This window comes from Artemia franciscana, chromosome 10 (genome assembly GCF_032884065.1).
Source record: "Artemia franciscana chromosome 10, ASM3288406v1, whole genome shotgun sequence".
In the NCBI taxonomy this organism is placed as follows: Eukaryota; Metazoa; Arthropoda; class Branchiopoda; order Anostraca; family Artemiidae; genus Artemia; species Artemia franciscana.
In genome coordinates this window covers 28,507,182-28,528,407 of record NC_088872.1, presented here as the reverse complement: position 1 = coordinate 28,528,407, position 21,226 = coordinate 28,507,182, and the positions used below count along the sequence as shown (strand labels likewise).

The 21,226-nt window shown below is 34.4% G+C and overlaps 2 protein-coding genes across 7 annotated transcripts in view; one reads left to right on the top strand and one right to left on the bottom strand.

The window, feature by feature from the left end:
* Window positions 1-6,218, top strand: part of LOC136032025 (ankyrin repeat and BTB/POZ domain-containing protein 2-like) — a 195,492-nt gene extending 189,274 nt beyond the window's left edge. For all 5 annotated transcript variants that reach the window (XM_065712108.1, XM_065712106.1, XM_065712107.1 and 2 more), the window contains 2 exons: window positions 1,056-1,238; window positions 2,695-6,218. In XM_065712108.1, coding sequence (XP_065568180.1) covers window positions 1,056-1,238; window positions 2,695-2,892 — 381 coding nt within the window. In that variant the 3' untranslated portion in view covers window positions 2,893-6,218. The remainder of the gene's footprint in view (window positions 1-1,055; window positions 1,239-2,694) is intronic.
* A 420-nt stretch (window positions 6,219-6,638) lies between these two features.
* LOC136032026 (thioredoxin-like protein 1) overlaps window positions 6,639-21,226 on the bottom strand; it is a 48,353-nt gene continuing 33,765 nt past the window's right edge. For both annotated transcript variants that reach the window (XM_065712110.1, XM_065712111.1), the window contains exons 3-7: window positions 19,310-19,466; window positions 18,450-18,554; window positions 13,013-13,132; window positions 8,327-8,487; window positions 6,639-6,915 (exon numbers count right to left, since the gene is read on the bottom strand). In XM_065712110.1, coding sequence (XP_065568182.1) covers window positions 6,705-6,915; window positions 8,327-8,487; window positions 13,013-13,132; window positions 18,450-18,554; window positions 19,310-19,466 — 754 coding nt within the window. In that variant the 3' untranslated portion in view covers window positions 6,639-6,704. The remainder of the gene's footprint in view (window positions 6,916-8,326; window positions 8,488-13,012; window positions 13,133-18,449; window positions 18,555-19,309; window positions 19,467-21,226) is intronic.

Sequence of the window (21,226 nt, the reverse complement as noted above, 5' to 3'; positions counted from 1 at the left end):
CTTTTCCACACCTTAAAAGAGGGACAATGATCTTTCTTCAGTTTACAATGTATCTGTTATTTATACGGCAAAAGACGAGGGAGCAAATATACTAATTCTCTAACACCGGAAAAAAATAAGATTAAAAACCTAGAGCGGTCCTCAAAGGGAGTAGGATGGCCCTATCTCGCCACTATTAATTTGTATCTAGCGACATTTAGTTCATCTGCTTATGCTATAGAAATTTGAACGAGAACTGCAACAGACCTTAGACTTGTACATATATTACCGTGAAAGGCTGAAATTGGGAAATGTCGACTTTCACCGGCGAATGTCAACAAACATCAATACGCTGGTGAAAGATCGAATATTTCATTACATTCTTGTACATTGGGGACCCTCACCAGTTTATGTCGACAGTCACATATATGCTCTGGTGAATGTCCTAAAGAGAGGAGTCAATTACCAGTCAGTTTTATGCAAGATTTGATAGTATCACCAACGTTTTACTAATTTTGTTTAGATACCCTTATTTACACAGAATAGATACTGTAGTGAATTGTGATTATTTTTTTAAAGTTAAATGCATTAATTGCTGGTAAATATAATATATATGTTACCGAGAAAGGCCAAAGTTGGAGAATGTCAACTTTCACTGATGAATTCAACATTCACCATTAGTGCATGGTGAATGTGGACATTCACCGGTGAAAGTCAGAAATAAGGATATTTAACAATTATTTCGGACATATAATAAGCGACTATGTGTTTGTTGACATTCACCGGTAAACGTCAACATTCACCAGATTTCGGTCTTTCACTGTAACATACACAACAAATAATGTTACTTCATACTTCATGCCATGTCAATATGTTACTTCTTTATGTGGTGTGACAAGCACCCATTGTGCGAAAAAAACTGTGCCACTAGTAATACTTCACTTCTTATTAGAAGAACCGTGTTAAAACCGCTAAGATCCCACTCTTTTCAGTTTTCAACAAGTATCCAATTCAAGGAGTCATCTCCGTTTCCCAAGTCACTATTACAATATTAAATCAGAAACAAATTCTTTTAGATGGTTATGCTGTACCTTTACAAAGGAGGTTATGAAAACATATTAGTGGAAAGCAATGATGTTTTGGAGCTAATGGCAGCAGCTAACTTTTTTCAACTGGATGGTCTTTTGCGATTCTGTGAAAGAACCTGCTCCCAATTCGTCAATCTCGACAATGTCGTCTCGATGTATATACATGCAAAGGTACAAGGATTTGTCTCTTTCGCTGAGTATTCTCTTTTATTCAAATGAACACATAAAATACATTTGTCTGTCGACTAGTAAAAGAAGAAATTTCTTTCTTTTGAAACTAATATCTTTTCCTGGATTATGTTACTACTAGTAAGCTTTGTTACATTTTACTTTGATTACTTTTCCAAAAGGATAATAAATATCCCTTTTTCTATATTTTTGTGGAAAAGTTTTGACCATACTAAAAGAAAGGAAGTAATAAAAAAAAAAAACGAATCAAAATGAAAATAAAAGTAACAAAATAGAGAAAAATCTACTCCGAGAAAAGTTATGTTATTATGGCAGAAAATCATCTTGGTGGTTTTTTGGGCCATCTTATTTAACATTCGATTCTTATGACACTTATGCAACTGCTGAAAAAGTACTCATTTGCATGTGTACAAACTCTATGTTGCTTACCCTACATTCCCATGCCTCGTGCAAGAGGCAGCTGAATGTGTAGCATTATAGAGGAGAAATACCTCCACCGTTAAATAATTTTAAACACGGCTACATGTTTAAAATCTATTTTGAACGTTCAGTTCTAAAAGTACGATCCTATTACTTTGTTATTCGTGTTGATTTTAACAGTATTTAAGTTAATCTAAAATTAAAATTGTGAAATTTTGAACGTTCTTAACTTGAAGATGGAGACTGACTCAATTCGTCAGGATAGGATATTGAGCGTTGGAATCACATATTTTTTTTAAAGGAAAAGGGATTAATTTGAGACCGTACATGGCCAAACTACCTAGAAAGTACACACACCTCCTGAAGTAGGTTTTTAGCGGTTGGTCTCTTTTAAAGGGAACAGGCTAATAAAATAAAAGCAGTGACGTGAGATTACTTACTTCACGCTCTATTGAAATATCATAGTTACATTTCTGACGAAGCACCCCCCCCCCCGTTGACGGTTCCTGTATAGTCCTAATAATGTATTTCATCGCTGTGTCGACTGAATGAAATTTAGTTTCGCAATCAGTGAGAGTAAAATATAATTTTAAAAGATTTTAAAAACGCCAATAACAATGGAAGAAAACATGATAGTCTGATTAATATTAATAGAAACATTCAACATATTGTAAAGTAAGAATGTCATTGTTTTAGAGTTACCTTTTAGTTTATTGTACATAAAATAAGAAATCTAGTGGTACTATATTTAATTTTTTTTGCATATTTCCTTCAAAAGAGGCCAACCACTAAATATTTGCCAAATAAATGAAAGTAAAAACTACAATGAGGATAACTTTCAACCAACGAATGAAAATCACTGGCTGAAAATTAACATCACTGCTGTTTGTCTTTTTTATTTTTCTTTTTTTTCATCTTTGTTTTTGATTCAATGCCTACTGAAATCTCAAACTATATTAGAAAAGAAACTGATCGTATTTCCCCATTTCATTTCAAATACAAACTGCTTTTATTTTAGGTTTACAATGCATTCCAACTACTCGAATATTGCCAAGGATTCTTCTTACAAAACATGGTTGCACTTTTGACTTACGACGATTCAGTTCGACGGTTGATATTTGGAAAGAAACTTACCGATCACGATGTGCTTGCCGGTCTTCTGCTGACTCTTCAGTCACGTGTGAAAACGAGGTCAATTAAGATGAACAAGATTTGAAATGCCTTCCCGAACTATTAAGTTGGATTGGACTCGCTTTTGCGTCTCACAATGTATAGTCATACCAAAAGCGTAAAAGTTTTAAGTATAGGCCAAAAATATCATATTTTCGAAACAATGACTGGGAAAAATTCAGTGTTTCACAATGATTTCTTTATTTATTTTGGAAATACTCATTTAAGTAATGAAGCATTGGAGCAGACTTTATGCAGATTTTGACTTAAATTTGTTGGTATTCCCTTAGGTTTCAACTCCGGCAAGGGGAAGGGGGGATTTTGGATAGAACCTCCCTAGAAAGCTACATGGGAGCCTGTGCCCCACAAATAAAGGTAGAGAGGAGTAGAAAGAATCCATAAATATTCACCATTAGTATACGGAAAGTTAGGTTTGAAATTAAACTTGTAAAAATTAGTATTCTGTTCGAATAGTTTCATACGGCTTAAGTTCCACCGCATTTATTCAGAGGCATTAAGTTACAAAACATCAGTTGAACAAGAAAGAGAGAGAGAGAGAAGAGAGAGAGAGAGAGAGAGAGAGAGAGAGAGAGAGAGAGAGAGAGAGAGAGAGAGAGAGAGAGAGAGAGAGAGAGAGAGAGAGAGAGAGAGAGAGAGAGAGAGTGGGCGAATGCAAGACAGAGGGAGAGCATTCGACAGTTTTTGTGTTGCCTCTAAGACATCCCCAAAGAAGGTTTTTAAGTCTTAAAAATGTGGAAAATGAAACCTGTTTTGGTTTGAAAATTCCAGTTTCAATTTATTTTTTGAGCAGTAACAGGTATGTAGTGTATTTCAGACACAATATTGTAGCCGGTAGAAAAACTTTTATTTGAAGAGGAAAAGGGTCAGACCCACCTCCTCCAAATATAAAATCATATTCTGCCTTGACACATAGATGCAAGACTTTTCTATATTTAGGTCCCCCCCCCAAACAAAAAAATACTGGTTATCTTCTATTCAAAAGCCTCGAAAAACCTAAACTGCGCTATTCAAAAATCTAAAACATGTTGTTTCAAACGATATACTGCAAAATGAAATTGATAAACGCATCTAGCGTGTTTAGTTGCGGGAAGCACAAGACTTCATTCTGATGAAGAAAGTTACAGATCTCCTCTTAATCATTGCAGCCTAAAGAGGATTATGATAAAACTTACAGAATGCTAGATGAATAAAAAATTCTTGCAAAGAGAATACCCACAAAATTTATATGTACTTTTAAATCCAATTATTACATATTCTCACAATTACAGGAATACCCCAATTAACGTAACGAAGGAATTGCTTTATGTGTTTTTCTGTTGTTTTTTTTTTGTGCGTGTGTACATTTCAATTGATGTTCTTTGGCATACCTTTGTTATTGGATTTTCTCTTTTTTAGTTGACCAGCTCAACTAGAGGTGTTGTTTATATCAATGTTCACACGTATATTTTTTAATTTGTTCGCTGATTTGCTATTGGTTTTTAGATTAGATTACATTTATGCTTTTACTAGATTTTGTATTTCAATATAGCGATTATTTATGTCGAATGTATATTTTGCTTTACCGTAAAGTTTATGTGCCATACGTATGTACAGTGCTATATTTTTGTTTATCGTCATGAACCTCATTTATGGTCCGTTTTGCAAACAATTACACCTAGAACGAAAACTGGATTTCATCTTTTTTGTTTAAAAATACTCCCGTACAATTTGTGGTATCAATCAAACAATTATGAAATTTCGAGTCAATTCTATTCTACTCAAACCATGAAATATACGCTTCCGGTGCCGATTTAAAACAACAGATAAGAACATGAATTTTCATATTAATACCTATGTTCAGCAATCCCCATTCGTCTTTTCTTTGTGGACCCTTTCAAGACCACTATGAGCTTGAACTCAACAATAGTCAGACAGCAAACAAAGCTCAAGAACCCTGCCCACGGGATACTCGCATCTGATTTTTCAAGGTAATTTTTCCACCTTTGCATGTACCAAACTTGGCTAATATTCAAAAATTTTTTCTTAACAATAAAGCAATTTTGCTATTTAAAGCCTGCCAGCAGTTGGACCCGGACCGACCCCTGCCTTTTTCCATAAAAAAAAGGGAAAAAAGCATGTATACATAACTCAAACTATCAGAAAGAATATATTGCCAAAATTTTGATAGAGGGCATTCCCCCTAAATCCCCCCCCCCAAAAAAAGGCCTCTTCTTAATGGATCATTTCGAAAAGAGTGGTAGCAATGGTCACACAATCCTTCCACTGCCACTAAAGCTTAGTTCACCCGAATCAATTAGTCAGACACGCCCAAATATTATATTTTAACGAATTGATATGTCCTATCTCACTATATGATCACAAATTGGCAAGCAATTATAATATCTTTTTCTGCGAAAACCTTTTTTATCCATGAGAATCGTAAACAAGACAACAGCGACTGACTACGTTGATAGAAACAGATTGCGCAACCAAAAGACAATAAAATAAAAACAATGATGCTATCCGATTGGTAAGCAATTAGAATATCTTTTTCTGTGAAAAAAATTTGTTTTATCAATGAGAATCGTAAACAGGACAATAGCAATTGACAGTGCTATGTTGATAGAAACAGATTGCGCAACCAAAAGACAATAAATAATAATAATGATGCTATCTACCTCGATAGATTTTTTTTTCGCTTTCGACTGGGTGTTCCGATGATATTATCTCTTCTGTAGGCATTTGGAATCTTGGGGCAAAATGTTGGTTTCATTTTTTCAGAAGGAACATGTTTTTTTTTTCTTTTTTTTTTTTTTTAATGGTAACCAAGGAGAAATTCATTTCTTTTAGCCATTAAAAATTCTTTCAGTACTTATTACCATATAAATCTTTTCGTCAACGAAATTTTTGTTTTGAATTGACAGATAAATCCTTACTTCTTTTTTAGCTTTTTCTAGAAGCTCAAATTCATCCAGATTTCCTTTTTCAAGTCACTCGCACTGGGCTTAAGTACCGAAGGATTGAATCCAGACACAAAATGTATGGTCATATCGACTTGCCAACTTTTACAGTTCCTTTGTAACAACTTTTACAGTTCTTTTCGGTACTAAAAATGAGATTCTAATATTCCAAAATTGTATATATCGTTCTTACAAAGAATCTATAGAAGCTCAATACATTCCTTATAAGCTTTAAAATCGTATTGGTGCATTAGGTAGGAAGTGTGCTCAACTTAAATACTCTCATGGAGACTCGTAATCAATTCATTTCTACTTACTACCTCAGTTGACTATCAATTGTTCTTGGTGAAGGACACCAACGAGTTTTATGTCTCTTTTGTTCATTATTGTGATTACAATATTTTTCGTCAAAGTTTTTTAGACTTTTACCTTAAAAACGGTCAGATGAAAAGTTTTATTTTTACTAAAAATTTAGGGGAAAACAATTTTCTAAAAACCGTCGACTGCGTCCATTAAAAAAAAAAAAAAAAAAAAAAAAAAAAAAAAAAAAAAAAAAAAAAAAAAAAAAAAAAAAAAAAAACCCAAGCTATTTAAATAATTTTTTTTTTTCAAGATGTTCTCTGCAAGCGAGAAAAGTGAAAAAAAGAAGAAGAAAAACGTAAATATTTGGAGTTCGAAACAAGATTGTAAAATGGACTAGACAAATCAATCTATTCTGATCAGGTTTTGGAAGAGGGAAAAAAGTATGAGTTTGAAGTGTTTGAATAACACCTTTTTAACTATCGCATTTGATTGTAATTTTAGTGAGACAGAGACGAAAAGAATTTCGATGTTATTGGACTGCCAAATTCAATTTATTTTGGATTTAAATATCATAAAAAACAAAACAGAAGAAAATTCAATGTGCCTCTCCTTTCTTTCCAGCCACTCGTTTGAAGTCCGTCATATTAGTAGTGTTTATTGGAGAGCCAATAAGACTGAGCTGTTCAATCTTTGTGATGTCAGTATCTTCTTGGTTGTTCTTGACAAACATTGTAAGATTTTGCAAATTTTGAAACTTCACAAACCGAAGATTCACTGGATTTCCTTCCAAATCTTTCGGTGACAAACTGTCAACAAAAATACAAGAATAGAGTCGACAGGATAAAGAAGCTTCTGAACAAAAAAAAGTTCTGGGATTACCATAAAAACTAGAAGTATATTTAATACAGCAAAACAAAAGCTTTATAGCGAAACCGTATTTATAACTTTCAAAAACCTAGGAGGAAGCATACCACAAGCAATCATGATCCATCATGCTTTTATATATGGAGTAAGCTAATGAATCTTGTTTTTAAAACAGTTAGATCCTTTCTGATAACGATGCATAATCGTTTATTTTTAGCCACAGGTTCGATAGAGCTTATTTTTACAATTCATTTTTGCAGATTTAACAGTGGAAAAAACTCCACTGCAGATTGATCGGAAGTGACGTCACACTATCACTTGTCTTTTCCACTGACAAACTTATGAAAGTTAATTGCAATGGGCTCTATTGAACATCGGGTAGATATCATTCCCCGTATGACGTACCGAGGTTCATAAGTATGGACCATTTGCAAGAACGTGCTCAAGTGAAAAAATATAAAAAATAACGTTCAAAATAGGACATCTCAAAGAAAATAAATTGACTCGAGACTGTCATTTTTGGATTAAACCTTGAAGATTATTTAGGATAGATTTGGGCTTAAATTAAATCCCCTAGTAATCTATACGAAAATATAATGGATTACGGTTTCAGAAGGTTCTTTGGGGAAAGAAGAAAAGACATTTATCTTTACATTTGGGATTTCCTGTCTCCGAAATCTATTTATTCATAAGGAAGCACAGAACTAGAAAGCTATATATGAAAGCAGAATCAATAGAAAAATCATTTATATAGACACAGGGAGATTATATAGACACAGGGAGAGAGAAATGGGAAAGCGAAGAGACTCCTAATACACAAAGAAGTAGAAAAACGTGACAGGAAATAAACGCCTTAGACTAAAAACAAGAGCTACACAAAAACTACAAGAAAGTGATACTGAAACTGCAACTTTGTTAGTCTCTAAGCTAAGCAATTACATTAAAATTGTTTATGTGTAAGTAAACACCACATTCAAGGAAATTTCCTTACATTAGTTCCTTACAAGTAGAGGAGCCGAAAAAAAATGCACTTGATCCTCCTCACAAAATAATATGACCCGAAAATGGATTAGAAATCGAGTTTCTACCTGTTTAGGAATAGTACACATAGAGAATATTATGCACTGGGGAGGTAAAAAAAAATGGAGGTTGATATATCAGGTTGTTCAAACTGACTTCAAAAATAGAATGAATACTAAAAATCTAAATAGATTAATTGCCTCAAAGAGTAAACTCTTGTCACCAGCGAGGCAGTAAATATTCAGGAGGCGTACTAGTAAAGATGGTTCGCGTGCTATGTTAGTAACTGATCCCTCCTTTAAAGTAAAGCTAGTAATTCAAGTATACTCTTACCTTATCACTTGAGTTGCCTGACTCGATTCAGCAGAATCAAAGTCTAGTGTTTTCGGTTGATTAATATACAGCTTTAAGTCTTTGGGTCCACTATCCAAGGGAGCTTTAATCTTAATAGAATGAAGCTTGATAGGTTGATTGAAGGACACGACAATGATTAGCTAAAAAGTAGAGTTATGAATTATTCGAACGAAAAGAATGCTTTACGCAATAGAACTTACTAAGTCAGAAAATTTTGCTTATTTGTAACATTCAATAGTTCCAAAGTTCAAAAACAATTAATGCACACACAACAGAAAAACAATGGGAAATTGAATAAAATGATCTAACCATGATAGAACCAACCATGCCTAAAACAATTTGCTTCATCCGGTAAAAAAGAAATCTATTCCAGCAAATATGTTATATTTAGCCCCCCCCCCCCACCAGAAAAAAGAACATGAATCAAACTTTTCATTTGAGCTGTTCCCTGCAAGCAAAAAGTGGATCTTCGGAGCGAATAGGCCCAAGTATCTTGACCGCAAAACGAGACGAGTGAAAAAGCATTAGCCCAATCAATCCACATCCAATCAATCATTGAGGAAGTAGGATAGAAGATTGAGTTTAAAGTACTACATCTGTTAATGTCTCTCATCTGAAACTCAGTATCTTCAGTCCCGGCGTAATAGTTTGCATTTCTGTCATAAAATATATTTATTTTTCTTCTAAATAGAAAACAGTTTGTTCACGTGCACTCAACTTTTGAATAATTCATCACCTCTTGTGTGATTTCATCCTTCATATCTTCTCCTGGCTTGACGGCTAATTTCTATGACTTCCTTAACCCATTGTGTTCATCATTAGAAATAGCAATCGCTTCCTCAAACTGTACAAAATTGTCAGGGCAAAGAAAAACTGGCTCTGCCTATGCAGGAACAAATCTTGTATCATTTTGACAAGGTGAGTATTTTCATACTAACTGATACACGTATCAAGGCCCTTTTCCTGTAATTAAGTGCACACCCCCATTTAAGATATACCAAGGTAATAGTTTTTACTAAAATATAGAAATAGCATCTAACTGAATAGTGCCCAATGACTGAAAACATAATAGCATATACTTCTTTGAGAAGCTTGGAAGCTTTCACAAATGAGATTCAACATATCAAGATATGGCCCCAAAATCAGAATACAGGTGCTAAAACCTAGACTTTCATCGTTTTATTCCTGCATATCCCCAAAGAGAGAGAGTATACAAACAGAAATACGGCCTATAAACATATTTCTTCGGACATCAGCTGACCAACATAGCATACAGCTTTGGTGGAAAACCAGGAGCATGTGAAGCATTAATCAAAGCTGTTTCAAATTGCACTCTCAAAGATAGTTCCTCTTTCAAGTAATCTGAATCAGCTCTCGATACATTTTTTTTTGTTTCCTGTGCCCATTATTGAACTTTCGTGGTAACGAACTGTAGTAAGGGGCGACCCGGCTCAATAGTAACCAAAACTTTAAAAAATGGAATTTTGATACCAATAGTTACATCAAACGAATCGCATTTTAATGCTGATTTTAAATATATAAGTTTCATCAAGATTAGTTTTACCCATCAAAAGTTACAAGCCTGAGAAAATTTGCCTCATTTTCAAAAATAGGGGGAAACACCCCTAAAGGTCATACAATTTTAACGAAAATCACACCATCAGATTCAGCGTATCAAAGAACCATATTGTAGAAGTTTCAAGCTCCTATCTACAAAAATGTGGAATTTCGCATTTTTTGAAATAAGATAAATCACGGATGCGTATTTATTTGTTTTGTTTTTTTTCCCCCAGGGGTGATCGTATCGACTCAGTGGTCCTAGAATATCACGAGAGGGCTCATTTTAACGGAAATTAAAAGTTTTAGTGCCCTTTTCAAGTGACCAAAAAAATTGGAGGGCCCCCTCCCACGCTCATTTTCCCCCAAAGTCACTGGATCAAAATTTTGAGATAGCAATTCTATTCTCCATAGTCTAAAAACCTAATAACTATGTCTTTGAGGACGACTTACTCCCCCGCAGTCCCCGTGGGAGGGACTACAAGTTACAAACTTTGACCTGTGTTTACATATAGTAATGGTTTCTGGGAAGTGTACAGACGTTTTCAGGGTATTTTTTGGGTTTAGGGGAGAGAGTTGAAAGGGGGGGGGGGGGTATGTGGTAGGATATTTCCACGGAGGAACTTCTCATGGGGGAACATAATTTCAATGAAGGAGGCGCAGGATTTTCTAGCATTATTTGAAAAAAACAATGAAAAAATAAATGTGAAAAGTTTTTCTATTAAAAGTAAGGAGCAGCATCAAAACTTGAAACGAACAGAAATTATTACGCATATAAGGGCTTTACCTCCTCGTAATACCACACTCTTTACGCTAAAGTATTTTTAGTAATTTCAACTATTTATTCTACGGCCTTTGTGATTCAGAGGTCATTCTTAAGGAATTGGGACAAAATTTAAGCTTTAGTGTAACGAGCGAGGTATCGACGAGGGGTGAACCCCTCATATACGCAAGAAAAACATACGAATATAGAAGTTCGTTACGTAAGTTAATTCGTAAGTTAGGTATATTTTTACTAATGAAAACGTTCGTAAACAATTAAAAGTTCTAGTTGCATTTTTAAGTAATCGAAAAATTGGAGGGCAACTAGGCCTCCTTCCTTTCTCCTTTTTTCTCAAAATCTTCCGATTAAAACTATGAGAAAGCCATTTAGCCAAAAAGAAAAAAAATATGCAAATTTCGTTTTAATGTCTAACTATATCTATGTCTATGTCCTATGTCTAGGTTCTATGTCTTTTGCCAGAAGGCAGATCACGGGTGCGTGTTTATTTGTTTGTTTTTTTTCCCAGGGGTCATCGTATCGACCCAGTGGTCCTAGAATCTTACGAGAGGGCTCATTCTAACGGAAATAAAAAGTTCTAGTGCCCTTTCTAAGTGACCAAAAAATTGGAGGGCACCAAGGCCCCCTCCCACGCTAATTATTTTCCCAAAGTCACAGGATCAAAATTCTGAGATAGCCATTTTATTCAGCGTAGCCAAAAAACTTATAACTATGTCTTTGGGGACGACTTACTCCTCTACAGTCCCTGTGGGAGGGGCTACAAGTTACAAACTTTGACCAGTGCTTACTTATAGTAATGGTTATTTGGAAGTGTACAGACGTTTTCAGGAGGATTTTTAGGTTGGGGGTGGGTTGAAAAGAGGGGAATATATTGGGGGAACTTTCCTTGGAGGAATTTGTCACGGGGGAAGAAAATTTTCATGATTTTCTAGTATTACTTAAAAAAAAATGAAAAAATAAATATGAAAAGTTTTTTCAACTGAAAATAAGGAGAAGCATTAAAACTTAAAACGAATAGAAATTATTACGAACATAACGGGCTCACTTCCTCCTAATACCTCGCTCTTTACGCTAAAGTATTTTTAGTAATTTCAACTATTTAAGCTTTAGTGTAAAGAGCGAGGTACTGACGAGAAGACGAAACCCCTCATATATGTAATAAAAACATGAGAATACAGTTCGTTACTTAAGCTATTTTGTAAGTTACGTATGTCTTTTACTAATAAAAACATTCGTAAAAAATCTAAAGTTCTAGTTGCCTTTTTAAGTAACCAAAAAAAAACGGAGGGCAACTAGGCCTCCTCCCCCGCTCCTTTTTTCTCAAAATTATTCGATCAAAACTATGAGAAAGCCATTTAGCCAAAAAAAAAAAATAAAAAAAAATGCAAATTTCGTTTTAATTATTCATCTCGGAGAGCCAAAACCAAAACATGCATTGATTCAAAAACGTTCAGAAATTAAATAAAAAAAAACAAATTTTTTTAACGGAAAGTAAGGAGCAGGAGCGACATTAAAACTTAAAACGAACAGAAATTACTTCGTATATGAAAGGAGCTGCTTCCTCGTCAATGCCCCGCTCTTTACGCTAAAGTTTTTTGCTGTTTTAAAAAATAGAGTTAAGAGAAAAAGTCAAACTTTAGAGTAAAGAGCAGGGCGTTGATGAAGAAGCAGTCTCTTTCATATACGAAGTAAATTCTGTTCTTTTTAAGTTTTAATGTCACTCCTTACTTTCCGTAAAAAAAAAACTTGTTTTTTTTGTTTAATTATATACGAAATTTGCAAGATTATGAACACAAAATGAGTAAATACCTGTTCATCAGGTATTTTTTTCGCTCCTTTTTTCTCAAAATTATTCGATCAAAACTATGAGAAAGCCATTTAGCCAAAAAAAAAAAAAAAAAAAGCAAATTTCGTTTTAATTATTCATCTCGGAGAGCCAAAATCAAAACATGCATTGATTCAAAAACGTTCAGAAATTAAATAAAAAAAAAACAAGTTATTTTAACGGAAAGTAAGGAGCAGGAGCGACATTAAAACTTAAAACGAACAGAAATTACTTCGTATATGAAAGGAGCTGCTTCCTCGTCAATGCCCCGCTCTTTACGCTAAAGTTTTTTGCTGTTTTAAAAAATAGAGTTAAGAGAAAGAGTCAAACTTTAGAGTAAAGAGCAGGGCGTTGATGAGGAAGCAGCCCCTTTCATATACGAAGTAAATTCTGTTCGTTTTAAGTTTTAATGTCACTCCTTACTTTCCGTAAAAAAAAACTTGTTTTTTTGTTTAATTATATACGAAATTTGCAAGATTATGAACACAAAATGAGTAAATACCTGTTCATCACAGTCAGATTCCAGGTGGCCTTTTTTCTCTAGTAGATTTAATAAGGAATGTTGATCCGATTCGTTGAGACATTCGCAGTCATTTTTGGATATAAACGATGCAAGGTCTACCTACATATAAAAAAAAAAAAAATGATTGAGAAATATTAAAACTGAAAAAAAATAACTAGAACAAATTTTGCTATTTCAAAAATACATAGAAATGTTCTTTAAAGGCATGAGCCAGGATGAGGATTTGATTCGGGCTTAAGGGCTTCGATAAGAAAGAAAAATCTCGCAATCTTTAGTTTATCCTGAAAATGAAATTAATCTAATCATGAGTAAAAAGAAGATAAAAAATGAAGCTTTAATACCGTATGTCCAATCAATGTTTCTTTTTTAACATTTGGCGAAATGCAATTCATAAACAAAATTAAAAATTTCTCTGGTACAGCCGAAAAGAACAGCTGCATACACAAACAAATAAATAAGGCTTCGCCACCGAACCCAGCAGGCTTGTATATATTGATTCTCATTGTCGCTTGACTTCTAACCGCAGACAATGTGAACCCCTTCTTGGTGTCATGGCGTCGCCAAATCGATAGTAACACCCTGGGGGAAATCCAAATAATTCCTTATAGTTGTGACCAATTTAGATCATTTTTGTGACCGTAAATATGTCAGTTTTAAGAAAAAAAAAACAACTATGTAGCCCATTTCGAGGCAGGGCGCCAGCACTCGGCATGCGGCAGGCTTGCATATATTGATTCTCGTCGTCTTCTAACCTGCAGATAACTGAACTTCTTGATATCATGGCTTCAGATTAAGTTCGATGCAACCACCATATGCAACCAAAAATACTAAAAAAGTATATAATTCCAACAAAAAGCTATTTTAAATAAACACATACTTACTCGTTTAAAGGGAGTATATACATTCGCTATTTTTTGTTTTAAGTCATGAGGTGTCAAATAAGTAATAATTAACAATTGAGTTCAGAAAGTCTGGCGTGAATCCAATTCCTCCTCCCTGTTAATGCATCAAAGAATCATCCGTTTTAGAGGATTTTCTTTTTCTTTTGGAACTCATTTTGATTCTCACTGTTGCTTCTCTCTTAACCGCAGATTTTATTCACGACTCGATGTATCCGTTGTCTTGTTGTTGCACAGAGGATTGACGCTCTGTTTGGCAATACAGGCCCCAGGGTTTGATTTCCGCCGCAGCACGGTTGGGCGACAAGCTTGCTACTTGTCCCTGTAAAAAAGATCCAACGACTGTAAACTGGATTTGACGCCCTATGCCCAAGAAATGGCACAGGAAGACCTTTATCCCTTTTTATTCTGTGCATTCGCCGTGATACTGGCTACCATATATCTTCTAGCCGAAAATCTTGCTTGTTTCATTTTCGCACATCATTACCTCAGACTTTTTTCCATGCCTTTTACTTTAGCTGTTAAGATTCATTTCAAATCATGTGTTCCAATGCATATACCTTCTGAAATATCTAAAAGTGACATAATCATTGTTTTATTCTTTAGTTTCAAGTAATAGGTTAGCAAATCAACAATTTCAGCTGAATTAAGATACTCCGTCGTGAATTCAATTCCTCCATCGTGCTTAACACGTTTCTTATTCAATTGTAATATTCGGAAATATCTGAATCACGTAATAGCATTATTATCGTGTTATTCTTTAGCTTTAAGTCACATTTTCGTTTGCAATTCAATGCAATTTGTCATTTTGAGTAATTTTGCATGCGTCTTAGATATTAAATATTAATTCTCCCTTTGATCCTTTACAGACACTAAAATAACACGTTCCTTATTCAATTGTAATTTTCTGCAAATCTCTTCGTCATCTTGTGTGGTTTTGTATGCGTTAGATACAAAAATGATACAACCATCCCGGGCGGAAATGATGTAATTTATGCACTCGAAATCTATATATATAAAAATAAGTTGTCTGTGTGTGGATCTGTGGATGGATCAGGTGACGTCATGTTTGTCCGCATATGACGTCTGAATTATTTCACACTAATACAAAATAAGAAAAAAAACTAAAAAAGGTAAAAACTACAAAAAAACCTAAAAAGAAAAAAAAACTAAAAAAGCTAAAAACTAAAAAAAACTAAAAAAAGGTAAAAAACTAAAAACTAAAAAAACTGAAAAAACTAAAAAAAGGCAAAAACTACAAAAAAAAACTAAAAACTAATAAAAAAACTAAAAAATCTAAAAAACTAAAAAAACTAAAAAAAGGTAAAAAACTAAAAAAAAACTAAAAACTAAAAAAGAAAAAAACTAAAAAAAGGAAAAGACTGAAAAATAAAAGAGAAAAAGAAAACTAAAAAAATATGAATAAAAATACAAAAAAATAAAAAAGATAAAAACTACAAAAAAACTAAAAAGAAAAAACGAAAAAAAACTAAAAAAGCTAAAAAAATAAAAGAAACAAAAATCTAAAGAAGGTAAAAACTACAAAAAAAGAAAACAAAATAAAAAAAATCTAAAAAAGCTTAAAAACTAAAAAAAAACTAAAAAAAGATAAAAAACTAAAAAAAGGAAAAAACCATAAAATAAACTAAAAACTAATAAAAAAAAAAATAAAAAAAGCTAAAAAACTAAAAAAACTAAAAAAAACTAAAAAAGGTAAAAACTAAAAGAACTAAAAAAGAAAAAAAACTAAAAAAAGGAAAAAACTGGAAAATAAAGGAGAAAAAGAAAACTAAAAAAATATAAATAAAAATAAAAAAACTAAAAAGATAAAAACTTCAAAAAAAACTAAAAAGAAAAAAGAAAAAAACTAAAAAACCTAAAAAAAAAGTAAAAACCAATAAAAAAAAACTAAAAACAAAAAAAGGGAAAAAATTAAAAATTTATTTCATCATAAGTTTTCAACTGACGAAATTACAGACCGGGACATCGGGACACAAATGACGACCGGGACACCGGCACATAGGGAATATGAATGACGACACTCAAAGAGAAAGCGACCGGGACAAAAGGAATGTTCGATTAGCAATCAACAAAGCACCGGGACACAAATGACGACCGGGACACAGGGAGTATAAATGAAGACCAGGATATAAGTAAAAAAAACTAAAAAAACTAAAAAAAAGGTAAAAACTACAAAAAAACTAAAAATAAAAAAAATAAAAACTAATAAAAAAACTAAAAAATCTAAAAATCTAAATAAACTAAAAAAGAAAAAAAAGAAAAAAGGAAAAAAATAAAGGAGAAAAACAAAACTAAAAAACGAATGTATATACAGACCGGGACACCGGGATACAAATGACGACCGGGACACAGGGAATATAAATGACGACCGGGACACAGGGACACAACTACAACGGGGACGCCGGGGGGCACAGGGGGATATAAATGACGACCGAGACACCGGGACACATGGAATATAAATGACTTCCGGGACACTCAAAGAGAAATCACAGACTGGGACACCGGGACACAAATGACGACCGGGACACAGGGACAAAACTACAAAGGGGATGCCGGGGGGCACAAGGGGATATATAAATGACGATGGCGACACAGGGAATGGTAGATTAGCAATCACCATCAACAAAGCTCAAGGGCAATCATTAGAATCATGAGGTATAGATCTGAATACGGATTGTTTTCCCATGGACCATTATATGTTGCATTTTCAAGAGTCGGTAAACAATCTATTTATATGCACAGACAATGGGACAGCAAAGAATGTTGTATATTCGCAAGTTTTACGTAGTTAAAAACATATATATATATATATCTATATTCACAGGTGGGACATAGGGACACAACTACAATGGCGCGTAACTAATATAGCGCGTAACGACTTACGCGCGCGGGGGGGGCTTGGGGGGGCGCGAAGCGCCCCCACCAACTAGGTGTTGGGCTATTATGCTCATAAATATGACGTCATTATTATAATTTTTTTTTCTTTCAAAATTAAGGTTCTAAATCAATTTACTCGTGTCAGACTAGATTGTTTTTTAGGCCAGAAAATGTCAGGGTGCCAATTCCCCCCCACCCCCTAAAAAAATAGGGAGCCGTTTTCAAGAAAAACAAATATATACATAAATAAACAATTACTGCTCGTTTAAAGAGAGTAGACACATATTTACATACAGGGAAGCATCCAGGGAGACTAGGGAGCTGAAGCCCCCCCCCCTTCCAGAGGCTTCGTATTGAAAATATTACTTTAAATAAAACTGAAAAATTGGTACTTTGAAAAATTTGATTGTCTATGTTGAATTTTTGATTGATAAATATTTAAAAATCAGCAATTTGCTGTTTCTAAAATTGAGTAATTATTGTGACTTATTCTTTTTTCTGGCTTGACAGATTTGTATTAAAATAGTAAAATTCAAAATTCGGTTTTTGATTATGTATGGTTTTGCGAATTGTCATAGGTGGAGTAAAGGGGCCAGGCTTTTCGTGAATGTCAGCTATCCCTTTCCGTAAAAAAAACTCTGATATAAAAAAAAATCTATAAACTTCTCACTTTGAAAACTCATCTAATTTAATGTAATATTGTTTGTTTCTCTGTCAAATAAATATATCTCATGTTTCTCACTGTGGCCCGGTTTTTAGGAGAAAACCAAGCATAATTGTATGAAAATGAACAGAGCTGACCTGTTTACCCTTTAACGTCACCCAATGCTTTGTTAACACAAAACTTTTGTGTAGAACTTTGTTTTACTCAGCCGTTCTTCCATTCAGTCATTATTCGTGTATAACACAAGGAAGAATCAGGTCGAACCAAGAAGATCGGCGATAAAATCCACGAAAATATCAAAAGTTATTTCTTTTCAATGTTTATTAATTTGGTATTAAACAAAAAAAAAAGGTTTTTTCAACTGAAAATAGGGAGCAACATTAAAACGAACATATATTATTCCCCATATGAGGAGGACTACCCCTTCTTCCATTCTCGCTCGTACACTAAAGTTTTTTAGTGCTTTAAGAAAGCTTTTTGTTCCAATTAAACGGTCCTTGACTTTCGGAATCGTTCTTTAAGGATTGGACCAAAAAGTAAAACATTAATACAAAGGGCTTTGGTTGAGGAAGGGGTAGTCCCCCTAACATAAGGAATAATTTCTGTTTGTTCTAAACTTCAATGTTAATCTTTACTTTCAGTGAACTAAACTCGTTTTTAAATAATTCCTGATCGTGTTTCAAATCATGCCAGGAAATACAGATGTACGTAGTTAAAAATACTTTTGTAGAAATACCCCTTTTGTTATTCCAGGTTTCATACAAGACTTCATTAGAATCTAAGAATGAAAATTTCAAAATAATGAAAAAATGGGGAAAAAATAAGGTACAATAAATGTCTCTGAAACATAATAGGTGAATAACAATCACAACATTTAAGGCCGGTAAATTCCGCAACCTGATAAAAGTTAGTTAATATAACAGGCCAAGAAATCAAGGTCGATGAAATACATTACATGCCCATTTACTACATCTTCTTCTTCGTCCTCTGAGCCATAGAATTTTCTAACCTTCTCTTCAAGCGACTGAGGGTTTGCACCTTGCAATCTATCAATGACGACCTAAAAATAAAAAATCTATCAAAATTTTCTCTAATATATGACAAAGGCCACTAATATAAATTACATTTGAGAAACAGAAGCTCGGTCCTCTAGCACCAAGGCAGATTTTAAAATAAAAACAGAACATTTCCAAACCACTTTTAAAACAATAAAGCGCCAAAATCATTTCCTTTGCTGCATTTTGCCCCCTTTTCTTATACCTTTTTTTTTAAATTAAAGAACATCAAAGTTGATCTATTTTTTTTGTGTACTATCCAATCAGCCCCTAATGAGCTCATCGCACCTACTGCTTGCGCATCTGACACAATTTACGCAACAAGGGAGGCTGTGGTTGAATATATAAGATATTTAAATATTTTGAGTCTGCCTTTATAGCAAGAAGTTGTGGTTTGGTACAAAAAGAGTTGAACTTGCTGCCAAAAATGTCCTGCTTGCTTCACAGCTACCCGTTTATTTGAGAACGGCATCTGTTCTGGAGAAAACACAAGTGTTGGCAAGGTGTTTTTGAGTTTGAAAAGGGAGGCCCGTTATTTTTATACCAATGCATTAGCAGTAAGCAAGAGAGTAAAATCCCATTACAGACGGTATTTGGGCACTAGAGGTGTACTTAAACGGTGATGACTTTATCAAAAGTGTAGCCACTGAGGTTCCAATATCTACCACCCGCATGGTGAAGTTGAACACTACATGACATTTTCATGTTTTAAGCGAGAAAAATTATGGAGCAGTGAACGAATAATAGAAAAAGAACTTACCTTGTTTTTGAAAAATATGAATGTAGGCATGGCAGATACATTATGCGCTTGAGCAAGATCTGGACCAGCATCAACATCTACTTTAAGAAACACAGCTCTTGTATATTTCCTCGAAAGTTCGTCAACAAAAGGGGCTATTCTCTGACATGGTCCACACCTGTAGAAAAAAACTACCCTATAACTCCATGTAGGCTAAAGGAATATTCTTAACATCTTTTTAGCTTGATAAGAATATTTATATTTCTAGTTGTTTAAGTTTGATTACTTTGATGTAATGGTGGGTAATCACTTGCATATTAACAAACTGAAATATTTAACATCAAACACAAACTTGCTTCAATCTACACAAGATTTCATATGTGTTCTGCACCTAATATGAAAGGGCGTAGTCGGAGTAACTTAAGGCGGAGATTTACTGAGCCTAGGAGGAAACCTCAAAACTCATCAACATATAAACTTCTTTTCCAGCACCAGTCGTAAGATACGGGTGGAAGAGGCAAACCATACAGATTGACAGCTTTAGTGGGAATCCTTGAAAAGTGGGGGGGGGGCGTGTGCTTTTGCAGTCATGTACAAAAACTATTTGGAGAACAGGTGGAGGTAGATATGCATCTTGTAGTGATTAGTCCTGACATGCACGCAGAGGGGGGGGGGGCTCCAGCTCCCCCTGAAATCTCAATAAATTTCTTTATTTTTCCATAATTTTCTGATACTTTTACCCTCCTCCCCCCTCCCCGAAACATTCCTGCGTACGTGCCTGGACCTACATATGGCCTTGCATTATTAGACTTGCTGATATCAATCGTTTATATAGAGCTTCTGCACTGCCTTATCTTGTGGATAGATATTAATGTCACTGATAGTGTTTCGAAAAGATTAGTTGTAAGAAAGGATTAGTACACAGAACATTTAAAATAGCTGTATTACATAACCTGTTTGTATATGTCCTGATGGGGGAAAAAGAAACTTTTGAGATATTATCTTTCACTTAAAATCTAGTCTATGCCAAAAATGGTCCACGTAAATGGCTGTAGCCAAGGAAAAGAAACAGAGAGTGCCACGTATTCTAGTTGGAAAGATACACGACCTAGCATAAAGGTTCGGCACGAAAATTATTCTCTAGCTCATGTTGTTCTTTGAGATCAAGTTTGAAACTAATATTGAGAGCCACCAAACCTCAAATCTTACAAACGAAGCACTTTGCATGCCAACCCGGTATGCAGATGGTTTCAGAGTCTGCATTTTCCCTGAAAAGCATCAAATGATTAAAAGATTCCAACTGTTAATTTTTAAGCAGTGGGTCGACCCTAAAGTAAAAGTAGAGAAATCTAAGAAAGTGAAACAGCAATAAAGAAAGAATACAGTGTAAAAATGTAGTTTGTGCTGTCAGACAAGCCCAAATTCATTGGCAAGATTCATTTTGGAAAGGAATCAACAGTAAGATCTTTCATGACAGACAGACGCTGGTTTGGAATGGAAAACAAAGCTTAGGTATGACGGTAAGCCAGCCAGTACAAGCTCGAGTAAGAGGAGCTCATACTTTACCAGAGTGACAATAAGCTGAGGGTAAGGAGGGAAGTACTGCAACAAATATCAAAGGAGTTGAGTTATGATTGAGTTGAATGAGACTAATGATAGAGTAGTAATCTGTACAGTTAATGGGCCAAGAAATTGAATCAACAGACAGGACTTGAGCTGCGAGCCTGCAGTAAAAGATGCTCAAGCTCGCTGCCTTCTCATTTTGACCTCAGAGGGTTGCAAGGATAACTCCCCCTAGAGATACGCCCAAGAAAAGTCTCCAAGTCACTAAGAGATTCTCAAATACCAAAGACCTATCTGAGGCTCTGAGAAACACTAGCGCTTCGGTGAGCTTCCACTATCACAAATTTCCAAGGACTTCCCTAAAACTCTCAAACT